Source organism: Colletotrichum tamarilloi (genome assembly GCF_030869305.1).
Source record: "Colletotrichum tamarilloi strain Tom-12 chromosome Unknown Scaffold_37.1, whole genome shotgun sequence".
Lineage (NCBI taxonomy): Eukaryota > Fungi > Ascomycota > Sordariomycetes > Glomerellales > Glomerellaceae > Colletotrichum > Colletotrichum tamarilloi.
Genome location: NW_026849420.1, coordinates 1 through 11,308, shown reverse-complemented (window position 1 = coordinate 11,308; position 11,308 = coordinate 1). Strand labels below are relative to the sequence as shown.

The window sequence follows — 11,308 nt, the reverse complement described above, 5'->3', positions numbered from 1 at the left end:
TGCGAAGCGTCCTGCATGTCTCTCCTATCATCTCCCCCCTCAGTACGCATAAAATAGAACGTTTTCGTTCTCGGATTGCCGAATCTTCCTGTTCTCATTCTTGAGCCAGAACCGCATCGCCCATGCGCCCATGGCAGTCGCAACGCTAAGCGCCGCGCTCGAAGACATTGCCATGACGTATCGAGGCTCGTCGGACTTTGGCCACATGTAGGGTGTCCAGATGAAGGATGCGACGGCGATGCAGTTGACGATGGCGAGGGAGGATGCCTTTTTCTCTTTCGTCTGGGAGCAAGTCGCCGAGACCCACCCCAGTATGATTGAGTTCACTGCATATGTCCCCACAGAGAACACAACCATGGAGACTGAGAGGTTAGCAAAGCACCTAGAAAGTTTCGAGGGAGGAATGCTGACAATATCTGGCACCTGTGTTAAGTGTAGCACAGCCGAGGATGAAGCCGAATACTGCAATCGATTTTGCGATGGTGATGTGCCTTCATTCATGATCAGCATGCACGTCACTCAAATCTGACAGCTGGTCTCAAACTGACCAAGTACGTTCATTGAATCTCCCAGAGGACCAGGACCAAGCAATCGATATCACTCCTGCGATCAGATACGGAGGGCATGTAAGCACCAACGTAATCGTCTCATTGAATCCAAGCGTCTCGACCGCAGTCGGAAAGAAGTTCTTGAACCCATTCGCACCCAGATGGCAGTGCTGCATTACAGTGAAGAGCCAGACCTTGGGGTCTTTGGCAGCCTCAAGGAGACCAGACCAGGTTGTCGTCTGGCCAGTGTTACCCACAGTGTCTTGAAGAATTCGTTCGTTGGCTAGAATACGTTCTTCAGGACTGAGCCATCGTGTCGTGAGAGGTTCATCGGGGAGGATGAAGAAGGCCATTATGGCGATGATGAGGGTGACTACGCCCTGGATGATGAAAAGCCATCTCCAGCCCGCGATACCGGCCTGTTCCCTCGTCAACGTCCGCGCCGGGCATCAAGGGGAGGACACGAACCATTCCGTGCATCTGGAATATTCCCAGGGCAATCAGACCAGCAAAGGCCGTCGCTAGGATATTCCCAGTATACAGAATCGATATTCTCGTCGCCAATTCCTTGCGCGTGTAGAACGTAGCGAGTACGTATAGCGCACCTGGATAGTAAGGCGCTTCGGTGATGCCGAGGAAGAAGCGAGTGAGCAGTAAGCCCGTGTAATTCTGGCTGACTGCCGTGAGGGCACTAATGATGGCCCAGACGGCCATGCAGGAGCTCATCCACAGGCTCGGGCGGACTCGCGTCACGACCATGTTTGCGGGGATACCGACGATGACGTATCCGACAAAGAGTATCGAGACGCATGTTTGGTATTCTGTCGAGGTGAGATTGAGGTCTTCTTCGAGGGTGTTGAGTCTGGCTAGGGCAATGGCGTTGCGGTCCTTGAACGTAGGTCAGAAATGTATGCTGAGAGGTCTTGGAGTTGGAGTATTCTCACTAAGTAATTGAGCCAGTAAATGAACCTTGAAGTTTCTTCAGTAGATATTCAAATCCGGGTGAAAAGGCCTTCTTACCATAGTATAGGCATGATCATCCAGTCAAGACGACGCACCAGGGCGATCTCGGTTGGGTCATACTTCGCACGCGCGCCAGCATAATCTCGAACCTCGGGAGCAACTTTGAGAGCCTCTTTAACTTCAATCGGGACAAAAGTGGGATCTTTGGCATCTGGCTCAGCCTTTCGGTTCAACAAAGAGAGTTTCATGGCAGCGGGAGTGGCCGAGAAGGTTCACGAGACGGCGATGGCAAATCTTTGACAGTAAGCTTGACCTTGGATTCCAAGAGAGCTGGATTTCAAGGAAATTCAACGGGAAATGGGGAAAAGTTAATAGAACTTCTAGGCTTCGCAAAAAAGAACGTAGGAAAACACCTCCCTCACTTTCATCTTGTGCCCCATTCGCAAGCCAAACGCTGAAAGCCAGCTTCCCCGCACTGCCAAGCATCTTATCGAAGGTGTCATGACAATGGTGGTGGTCTTGGTTCCAATCCCACGTCTTAGTGCATCATTTGCCTCGAGATGTGCGAGAATCAGGACGGAAAATGAGTGGTGAGGGGAGACTTGGAAGTCTGGGCATGGCCTTGGCGGGACAGGGACACACATCTCGGCATCGTGAACGGTGATTCCTGGTAGTAAACAGAGCAATTTTCTTTCAAACCGGATTTTTTCGTAAATAAGACCCCAATCAAAGAAAACTTTCCTGAGTTGGAGACAGCGAAGGAATTGTCGCAACGCGAAGGGATGTAGTTGGAATAACATTGTGGAAACAGGGGTCATTACATAATCGCGCCCGCAAACCTTCTCCTCCAGACGACCCACCATCCATCCAAGAGAGAGCTCCAGGCGAGTAATCAGGCATAGGTACCGAGGTATTGTACTAAGGTAAGGTAGATAGCGAACCGGTGCTTGAAATAAGGCGTGTCATCAAAGTCATTACGTCTAACCAAGTGAGGGCAGCACGAGGCACATGCCTGCATGGAGATTTTCGATCATAGGAAATTACTACCTAGGGAATGTCCGTCAGCATGCAATAGGAGCGCTTTCCTCCCGTCATTGTCAGTAATTGTGGAGACACTGTGACGCCGTCGGGCCATATATACAACTTTTGCTCTCGATCTGTCACCATCGGACGAGGAGACCTCGTGGCGTAATAGTTGGGACTGCTCACTCCCGACCTCGGCGCCACCAGCTTGACCCCCGGTGGCTTTCTATTTTGCAGGTCGTGAGTTCGAGTCCCTTTTTAGAATCTTTTTTTCTTCCTTCTTGGCGAGGCTCACGCTGTGGTTGCTGTCTATGAGACCTCAGGATGCGGACCGGTGGCAGATGGTGTTTTGATACTTTGTTCCAGTAAAATCTACCTTATCCGATGTCATTATTTCTTCGTGTCTCAACATGGCCGATCTTGGTTAGCAAAAATGGATAGATAAACAGCTTACCTGTATCGGTGTTTACTCTATGTGTATTCTTTGATTTCTGAGGTCGTCGTCGTATTCATATGATCCACTCACCTCTTGTATGAGCTTTTCGCCAGCCCTAACTCAAGGTGAGCCTTCAGCCGCCTAGGTACGCGACGAAAGTTTTCATCGCAATCCTGATTATCGCTAACAGAGAAGGAAGAGACGAATTTTCACCTCGCGTCTAGGCCTTCCACTTTTCTTCTCAACTTGACCTGTTTCATTTCCTGCTTCCACTCTCCTCCAACCGGGGCAGTTGGCAGTAACAATAACAACAACATTATCATCATCATCAGCTACAGCCTACCAGAACAAAGAAGCGCAATGGCCCCAAATAATCGTCCTTGGGTCAAGGCGATCCTGGAATTTCCAGGTCTCGACTTCTACATTGAAGGCGATGCCCCCCTCTTCAATCGTCGCGTCAATGCCGTCTACCTTAAGCTATTCGGCAACAACGAGTCTTTCCACGGAAGGGAGCACGTCAGTCTTCGCCAGCACTACATTTCCAACCGCGGCAATGTCCTCTTCCGCGCCATTATCAATCTGTACGTCTCCGGCAAACATGCGAACTTCAGCACATTGTACGGCGCTGCCCTCACCCGCCTTGCTGAGGAGTCTGGCCCTTCCCGCGAGTGGGAGGACTCCAGTGAGCTCGGAATTGATTCCGTCATTTTCGTCGTTGACCGAATCATTCGCGCCCGCATCCAGAACCTGAGAGGCAACAATACCAACATCGACGTGCTCAACCCGGTCGTTGAAGTCTTTCTTGCCACTCTTGATGAGTGGATCGCAGTTCTCGACGAACGCAAGATGAGAGCTTCCACTTCTTCCGAGTCCACTGCGCCTGGCGGCAGCCAAATCTCTTTGCCGTACCGCCCTCATCCCTACAACGCCGGTACTGCCCCCGCATCTGATGCGCCTACAGCCAATCAGACCAATCTGCCGTACCGTCCTCGTCCTTATCCTGAGATTGAGTTAGGTGAGTCGCCTTCCGTCATTGATTCTAGGCTATGTTTTGAGACTTTCCACTAACATACAGCAGGCAATCTAAAGGAGGTCAAGCCCAGAACCCAAGACGGCCGTGATCAGACGATCCAGGACTTGCAATCCCAGATCAAAACGGAGCAGGCTAAGTCCCAGGAGCTGGAGAACAGGAACATCGCTCATCGCGAAGAGCAGGAAACTCTTGAACTCGTCAACGAGGCACTTCGCGCTGAGCTCGATGAGGCGAAGAATGCTCGCCGCCGAATCTGGTGATTGCGGTCTACAGACGGCCAATAACAATGCAGAGGATGGGTTGGGTGAAGAGTGAGAGACTGGACGGTTGAATTTGGAGGCAGTCTCATGCTTTTAGTAAATCGACCCGGCAAATAAGATTATCCTTCTGCACCTGACTACGCTTCAATAACTTGTGATGAGTACTCTGGATGGAAGATGCCCTGGAAAAATGAGCCTCAGTAAGGATTCTAGCTCTAATGATAATGGCACTTGCCCGAGGCCATCGCCCTGTTCAGACGTACCGGCCCATCCCTTCTACCTCCCGTCGTCTATAGTAACGAGGATGAATCCACCTAGTGAGTGTCTGTCTTGTTCTATAATGACCGCGTGGAATATGGAAAGAATACTCGTTCATCTGTTTACTGAAGCACCCAAGCCAGCTACTCTACCCTGGAGGCATCTCTGGGTCTACGTCGAGGCTCACAATGTCACAGCCAGACGAGTAGATGAAAACAGAAAGGGTGAGAAAAGAAAAAAGAGTCACTATACATGAATCGAACTCATGACCTCCAAAAATAGAAAGCCACCGGGGTCAATTACCTAGCGCTGAGGTCGGGAGTGGGCAGTCCCAACTATTACGCCAAAGGCATCTCCTCATCCGATGGGTGATGATTTTAGCAATCTTCTGACTTATAGACCATGTCCGGTGACCGTATGGCTCCTTCCCAATAAATCATATCCCCCGCCGCGTATATTCACACTGACCGTCGCGTCGCGTCGAGCCACATTCACCAACACTCACCCCCTTACCCTTCCCTCGCCCCCCGCCCCCTTTTGTTTACATTGCACATCCTCCATATCTGCCGCCTTTCTTGCGCTATACTTTCCTCTTCACCCTCCATCTCAATCCTGTCTCTTCTTTCCCCATTCCAATTCCGTAATCCGGGCCAGGGAAAGTCGCGTCAACCCATCACTTCGCCTTGCTCATCTTTACTGTACTTTACTTTGCAATCCACCCATCTCTGACACCGCTGTCGTGCCCTGCTTTCCTCTTCCTTTCACATCCCGATTTCTGAGCACACCTTGGATCGGAAAGAGAGCGCGTCACTTCACGCTTTGCTTCTCCTCCAGCAGCGCTGCTTAATATTAAGGTAACAACTACTCGACAAGCTTCGAGGTTCGGTGAATTCGCAAGACTAACTCGTTCTTGAAAGAATCAACACCCAAGATGGCCAACAAATCCTCCAACCCCAGGACCTCTCAGTCTGAAGCTAAGCCTCAATGGTACGAATCGCTCAGGACCTTCCCGGGCCTAAGGTTCAAGGAGAGTTTTGGTGAGAACGGCACGCCGACCCCAAAAACCGAAATGGCATTCATCAATATTGTCTGCGACCGCTATGAGAAGCAAGACGAGGCGGTGCAAGGCGACATTGATCGCAAGATCGTCATTGCGAATCGCGGTCATGACCTTATCACTCTAGCCCTGTGGGTTGCCGAGAACCCGGAATCCATCTTTGGCAGTGTGAGTGAATCTGCCTGGGATCTCGCTATGGAGAAGCTCATTCGCCTGGGTACATTCCGCTGCGTTCCTTTCTGCGGCAAGGACATTGGTGGTGTCATAGGTACCATTCTGTACGCACGTTGGGCCCATCGGGAAAAGCCTTACTCTTGCAAGCCAACTACCGTCACAGAGCTCAAGCGCTTTCTTCGCAGCCTCGACAGATTGAGCAACTTCGTTCGAGAGAGCGACTTTGCCCGCGCGTACAAGCAGAACCCAGCCTTCCCCTACAACGGTCCCTCCGCCACTATTGTCCAGAAGACTCCGGTCGCCAAAACTCCGGTCACCAAGAACCCGGTTCTTAGAGCTCGGTACGATAATGTTCCGTCTGCTAGAATTCAGCAAAGCCCCATTGCCTCTGGTGCAACTCCCAAGAACAACGACCAGAGCGCTGCCATTGAGAAGATGCGACTTGAGGTCAATAAGCTGCGCGCTGAGAACGAGGCTCTTCACTCTCTGCTTGCTAGATCTCAGGACGAGAAGGTGGCTCTGCAATGGGATCTTATCAAGGCTACGTCTCGTGAAGCGGAGCTCATGACGGAGCTGCGTCGCATGTGAACTAGCCGCTTACAAGAAATGGCTTCTGATAAATCAATCATAGAAATGGTGCGGAGGAATGCTTTCATGTTCATTTGGTTTGGTCTTTGTTATCCAGTGTTTGGGTGGTATCAGTTGGGGCTTGGTTTGCTGGCTTTGCTTAGAGGTGCATTACGGACAATCTGCCAATCACAATAGCACACAAGCTGTATTCGACAAAGAACAAGAATGATTCGGGACAAACCCATAGATAAGTTAGAGTCATAAAGAGACATGAAGAAGCAATTGATAAATTCTGTCAAGTATTTATATCCCCTTATTACAGACCAACAGCTTCTGTTTATGTTCGGTCAAGGAAAAAAGCCCACCAATATTATGGATCCCAGGCGTCTGGTGGTCCTGAGGATTTGTTTATGGTGATACCCCCTCTACAATAGCTGAGCGCGGTGGTGGGCCTCAGTCCAATTATATCCCCAGCCTTGGCCTTGGAGCTTCTCTCCCTTCCTCACACATACAACATGTCTCTCATTTCCGCAAAACTGCTCCATTCACACACAAACCATGTCCACGGGACCGAATGCCATTCATAACTGATCCAGCTCCTATTCAGTGTCTGGGTCTTCTGTACACCATTCTCACCTTCAATGTACATTTTCCTTGCACCTGACTAAAGTTCCCTTTGGGCATCGCATTATAGTTAACGAGGCCCACTGTGTCAAGAACGAACTCTCGGCGATGTTTGTATTCCTCTTGGAGGAGCGTTACGATTACTTGACCCTGGTTATTGCAAGGCCGGTGGTTAACCATATCTGCGACTTAGCCGCTTATCTGAGACTGTTCTACTATATTATTTAGAAGGCTTGGCCTGAAGATGAGCGCGTCTGGATAATGCCTAACTGCTAGGATTTGGGAGAAACGCTCCTCCTCTACTCGCCAGACTACGACCCTTTTTAGGAGTACTTCGAGGTCGGCCCCCGCAGAGTCCGCGGTCTTTTTCACGGGTCCCCGGGCTAGAGTACGGTCGCTCTGTGGTACCTGAGCACCTACGGCATGCATCTGTCTTTCAGCAACACGCCATAGGAACTACCTTGGCGGCACTAATGCCGCCAACCTGAAGCTAATATAGCACCCATTGAAGGACAATTTGCTTAAAAGGCTTCTCTCATCGATATGGTAAAGGACTCGGGTGGCTCCTGTTCTGAGAAAGGCAATACTTGTCAACACTCGAGCGTTATAGCCCTGGCAATTACTGACTTAGTCTGTTCGCGAGCGTCACATCAGGCAATACCTCACACCCCGGGCCATAGAGAGTACATTGTGGTGTGACTCTGGCATAAGAACCGCCAGCTAGGATATACAAATCTTTCTACGTCCCATCGAGGTCCTCGAGGCCGGAAGTCCTGTCACCATCACCTCTCGTATTGCCACTACCAAAAGAGTAGTTGTTGCCGGGGGGGCCTCCCTCGCGAGAATCCTAAACGACCTTGCCTCGACTCTCTTTTCTTATCCAAGCGACTCTAGCCTCTTTTATACTTTGCGGCTGAAACAGGTCACCGCTGTGATAGCGGTCGAGGTTTGGTCTCTTGACAGGTAAAACCCAAAGTATACGGCATACCCAGTCCAGGCGAAATCGATCGCACCGAGATGTGGCTAGTGGCCCTCGCCGATGACGGCCCCGGGTCTACATACCCTCTACGTCCCATCATTACAGGCGGTCTTTCTCACCAGCCGATCTCTTGCTGGAGGTCGCGGCTTGGCTTTACAAGATCACTACCGAGCGCTGCCCTTCCCCGTTTTGCCTCAATTGATTTCCACTACTCGTATTTCGAAATTCATGCAGAGTTTCAGCGAAAATAGCCACGATCGCTCGAGGCTTTCCCCGGTCTGAATCTCGGCGCCGGTGTTGGCAGCTATATCATACCGACTGAGGAGGTCCGACAGGGTCGCGCACGCATACCTCAGTGCCTTGGCAAGCCGGTTTTCTATCCTCTGGCTTCATTCCTCGTGCTCTCGTATCGATCTTTGTAGCTCTACTTACTTACGGAAATCATGTACAACCGGAAACGCAAGGCAAAGAAGGTTGCCGCTGTCGCTGCTATTCGAGGCCTCCCCTTCCACTATCCCCGTCGTCGGGTGCAAAGCCCTCGAACTAGATCCCGATTGTCGTAGACGGTCATGGTAAGTGCTCGTTAGCCTCTTGTGCGCCTCTCTTGCTGACGGAATTACGGGAAAGGGTTTGCGCTGCGTTGACTGTGCAAACCAGAACAAATCCTGCAAGAAGGACGTAGATGTATGTACCCGGGCCCTACGACTTACAACCCCGTCTGCAATTATGCTTGGCCCAGACTCCTTTTACGCTGGAGACGCTCTACAAGGCGTCGCCAGCACTACCTGACCACACGCCCGTTCACCGGCCAATTTGTAAGTCATGGAAATACACAATCGTAATGTTCAGTAATCTGATGTTTCTTTTGCATTAGGACTTGTGAAGTCGCCGCAGCAGCCACAGAAGAAGGGTATTTCTTTAGATGTCTTCAAGATTGTACAGGACACCCTTCAAGCCCCGAAGAAGGAGACTGTCCGCCCAAACCACAGGCTCATCATTATGAAGGCGCCCAACTTCACCAGATTCAAATCGGAAATCCCAGGGACCTGGAGAACGAGAAGGTCAAGGACAAAAATGCCGAGGCTACGGCCACCGCCTTGGCCGCTGCCCTGACCAATGCCATCACTGGCGTCGTGACTCATAGTATGATCGATATGGAGGCTACAGAGCAGCGTGGCAGCATCACCGGACAGGAGATACTCTTCAGCTACTTCAACCATGTTGGATATAATAAGACTGGATAGGATTTCAGCTTCATTCTGTAGATGTTAGCCTCGATGACTCATGCCCCTCCGGTACACTCAAATAATCGGAATGGAACCAGAACTAGCCCGCCCCGCCAAAGACTTGTCTGCAAGTGACGAGATGATTGAGGATGGCCTACTATAAGGGCTGTGATAACGCCTACAAGAGGGGCTGATTGCTGTCAAGTTGAGCTTCTCAAGAAACTTCTGTCGTAAACATATCAACCGCGGTAGAAAGAGATACCTCGAATAATTCTTCATTACGCATAGACGAAATCTCTACAACATCTAGGCATAGCCCGGGGAAATTATACGTCCGCGCGAATGAAATAATGAAAGGTCATCAGGTAACGCGAGGAGCAACTCGGGGAGTTGGCCTTCAGCCTTCGAACTATTGTGGTAGCAAAACTCATTCCCAAGGACGGTTACCTCCCGCCATGCCATTAGGCTAGCTGAACAAGTGCTGCTCCATTCCTGTTGAGGAAGGAGGCAAGCTATACAAGTGGCACACTGGCTCCGCATTTCTACGCATGGATACAAATAACAACGCCTTTGGGTACCGTAAATCAATCTCTTTCAAATCATACGCTCCTGCCACCTCCTCTTGTTGATAGGACGACAAGGCCCGCCCGTAACACCGCACCGCTTTCCAGTTGTTGAGGTGGCATCAGCTAGACCGATAGAGCGTTAGCAAGATATTTCAACCATCAGCAACTCAAGACCATCCGGTCAGGCTGGCGGAAGGGGGCAGTAGTGCCTACTTTTGCAAATGAGTGGCGTGACGCCGTTTACGCATCTGATACAGTCGGCGTCATTCCGACATTCACCTAGATAACTCTAGGTCAGTACAGCTTTCTTGGCCTTTGTTGGGTCATTGAGATTTAGAAGTGATGGATTATGAACCTACCCTTATCTCCCTTTTGTTGAGCAATGACAGCTGTGGCTAAGAATGGAAGGAGGGCTAGAGCTGAGAAACGCATGATGGCGGTCTGTAGTATTGAAGTAGGATTAATATGTTCAAATGCCAGCAATTGATAGATTATAACGAAGAGTAGATTGCAGTTATTCTATCTTGTGCAAGAGCTGATGTCTTTGTATTTATGCATGTTCGTGTCATATTGTATTCACTTACAGACCGAGATGGTGGTGATGACTGCTGACTCGCCGTCTTTGACTGAAACTAGGTGTGTTGACTCGAGGCATTCAACTACAGGGAGTCATCCGAAAGCAGGGCAAACTCTAAATCTTGCTGTTCACATTGTCAATAGACCAACGTCTTTGTTTACAACTTAGCCTGAGGTGAAAAGAACATGCAACCGAGAGGTACCTGGTCCATCAATTGAGGGACTGAGCGCACCTTTCGTAATCTTAGAGACACTGGAATCAATCAGACCAAGTCACTTGAGATCACCATTTCCCGATAGGCTAGATACAATTCATGTACTGTCCATCTCGCCGGCTCCTTGTATGTAATCCAACCTTGAAACTCGACCCAGAATACCAAAAGAGACGGTTCAGACGTCGATCACGCAACCGGCCTCAAGTCCGAGATCGACATAAAACAAGACGAACGCGAGGGAAATATGGGACAGAAACATCAGACGATCCACAAAAACTCCCCAAGAGAAACCCGACACTTCGGTCAACGCCGTCCATCCAAAGACCTCGCTTCCCGTCAATCAATTTTTCTCAAAAATAAAGAAAGAGCAATGCACAACCTCGGAGATGTGTGTAGTGCACATCAGCTGACAGAAGTCTCATGCAACTGCAGCGTTGACTCGCCGCGACATGTCAAGCTCCGGCTACTCTCACCGTGCCGCTTCCGAAGCGATCGGACTCTCGGGAAGGGTATCCTCAGCTTTTCCCCGATGTCCTTCCTCCGGCGACTTTTTCTTGTAAGTCAACATACCCACTTCCTGGCACCCCCCTGTTTCTGGCACCACAAAAACGATGGGATCACAACCCAACCTCCTCATTACTATTAACTATTGATCCTCAACCACACCCACTACAATACAGCTGCCAGCCTCACTAGGGCATTCAGAGTCGCTGGATTCAGCCGTGATAACCTCCTTTTCACCCGCTTCGATTTGAGCCCGATGGATATCCCTGATGTTCGCGAACTTCGTATTGGGATCG

General features: G+C 50.3%; 5 protein-coding genes across 5 annotated transcripts; 3 read left to right on the top strand and 2 right to left on the bottom strand.

Annotated features, from left to right (window-relative positions):
- Positions 1–39: 39 nt before the first annotated feature.
- On the bottom strand, positions 40–1,759 carry CTAM01_09375 (major facilitator superfamily transporter; the record flags this gene model as incomplete). Its single annotated transcript, XM_060525394.1, has 6 exons — positions 40–362; positions 412–491; positions 549–967; positions 1,017–1,436; positions 1,493–1,517; positions 1,569–1,759. 6 exons carry the CDS (start codon positions 1,757–1,759, stop codon positions 40–42), a joined length of 1,458 nt encoding a protein of 485 aa, XP_060379850.1.
- A 1,571-nt stretch (positions 1,760–3,330) lies between these two features.
- On the top strand, positions 3,331–4,263 carry CTAM01_09374 (uncharacterized protein; the record flags this gene model as incomplete). The annotated part of the gene is made up of 2 exons (XM_060525393.1): positions 3,331–3,985; positions 4,049–4,263. The coding sequence occupies 2 exons, from the start codon at positions 3,331–3,333 to the stop codon at positions 4,261–4,263; spliced, it is 870 nt and encodes a 289-aa protein (XP_060379849.1).
- Positions 4,264–5,452: 1,189 nt separating this feature from the next.
- On the top strand, positions 5,453–6,340 carry CTAM01_09373 (uncharacterized protein; the record flags this gene model as incomplete). The annotated part of the gene is made up of 1 exon (XM_060525392.1): positions 5,453–6,340. The coding sequence occupies one exon, from the start codon at positions 5,453–5,455 to the stop codon at positions 6,338–6,340; it is 888 nt and encodes a 295-aa protein (XP_060379848.1).
- Positions 6,341–8,607: 2,267 nt separating this feature from the next.
- CTAM01_09372 (uncharacterized protein) lies at positions 8,608–9,169 on the top strand (the record flags this gene model as incomplete). Its single annotated transcript, XM_060525391.1, has 2 exons — positions 8,608–8,740; positions 8,931–9,169. 2 exons carry the CDS (start codon positions 8,608–8,610, stop codon positions 9,167–9,169), a joined length of 372 nt encoding a protein of 123 aa, XP_060379847.1.
- A 576-nt stretch (positions 9,170–9,745) lies between these two features.
- On the bottom strand, positions 9,746–10,149 carry CTAM01_09371 (uncharacterized protein; the record flags this gene model as incomplete). The annotated part of the gene is made up of 3 exons (XM_060525390.1): positions 9,746–9,840; positions 9,931–9,996; positions 10,077–10,149. The coding sequence occupies 3 exons, from the start codon at positions 10,147–10,149 to the stop codon at positions 9,746–9,748; spliced, it is 234 nt and encodes a 77-aa protein (XP_060379846.1).
- Between the last annotated feature and the right edge of the window lie 1,159 nt (positions 10,150–11,308).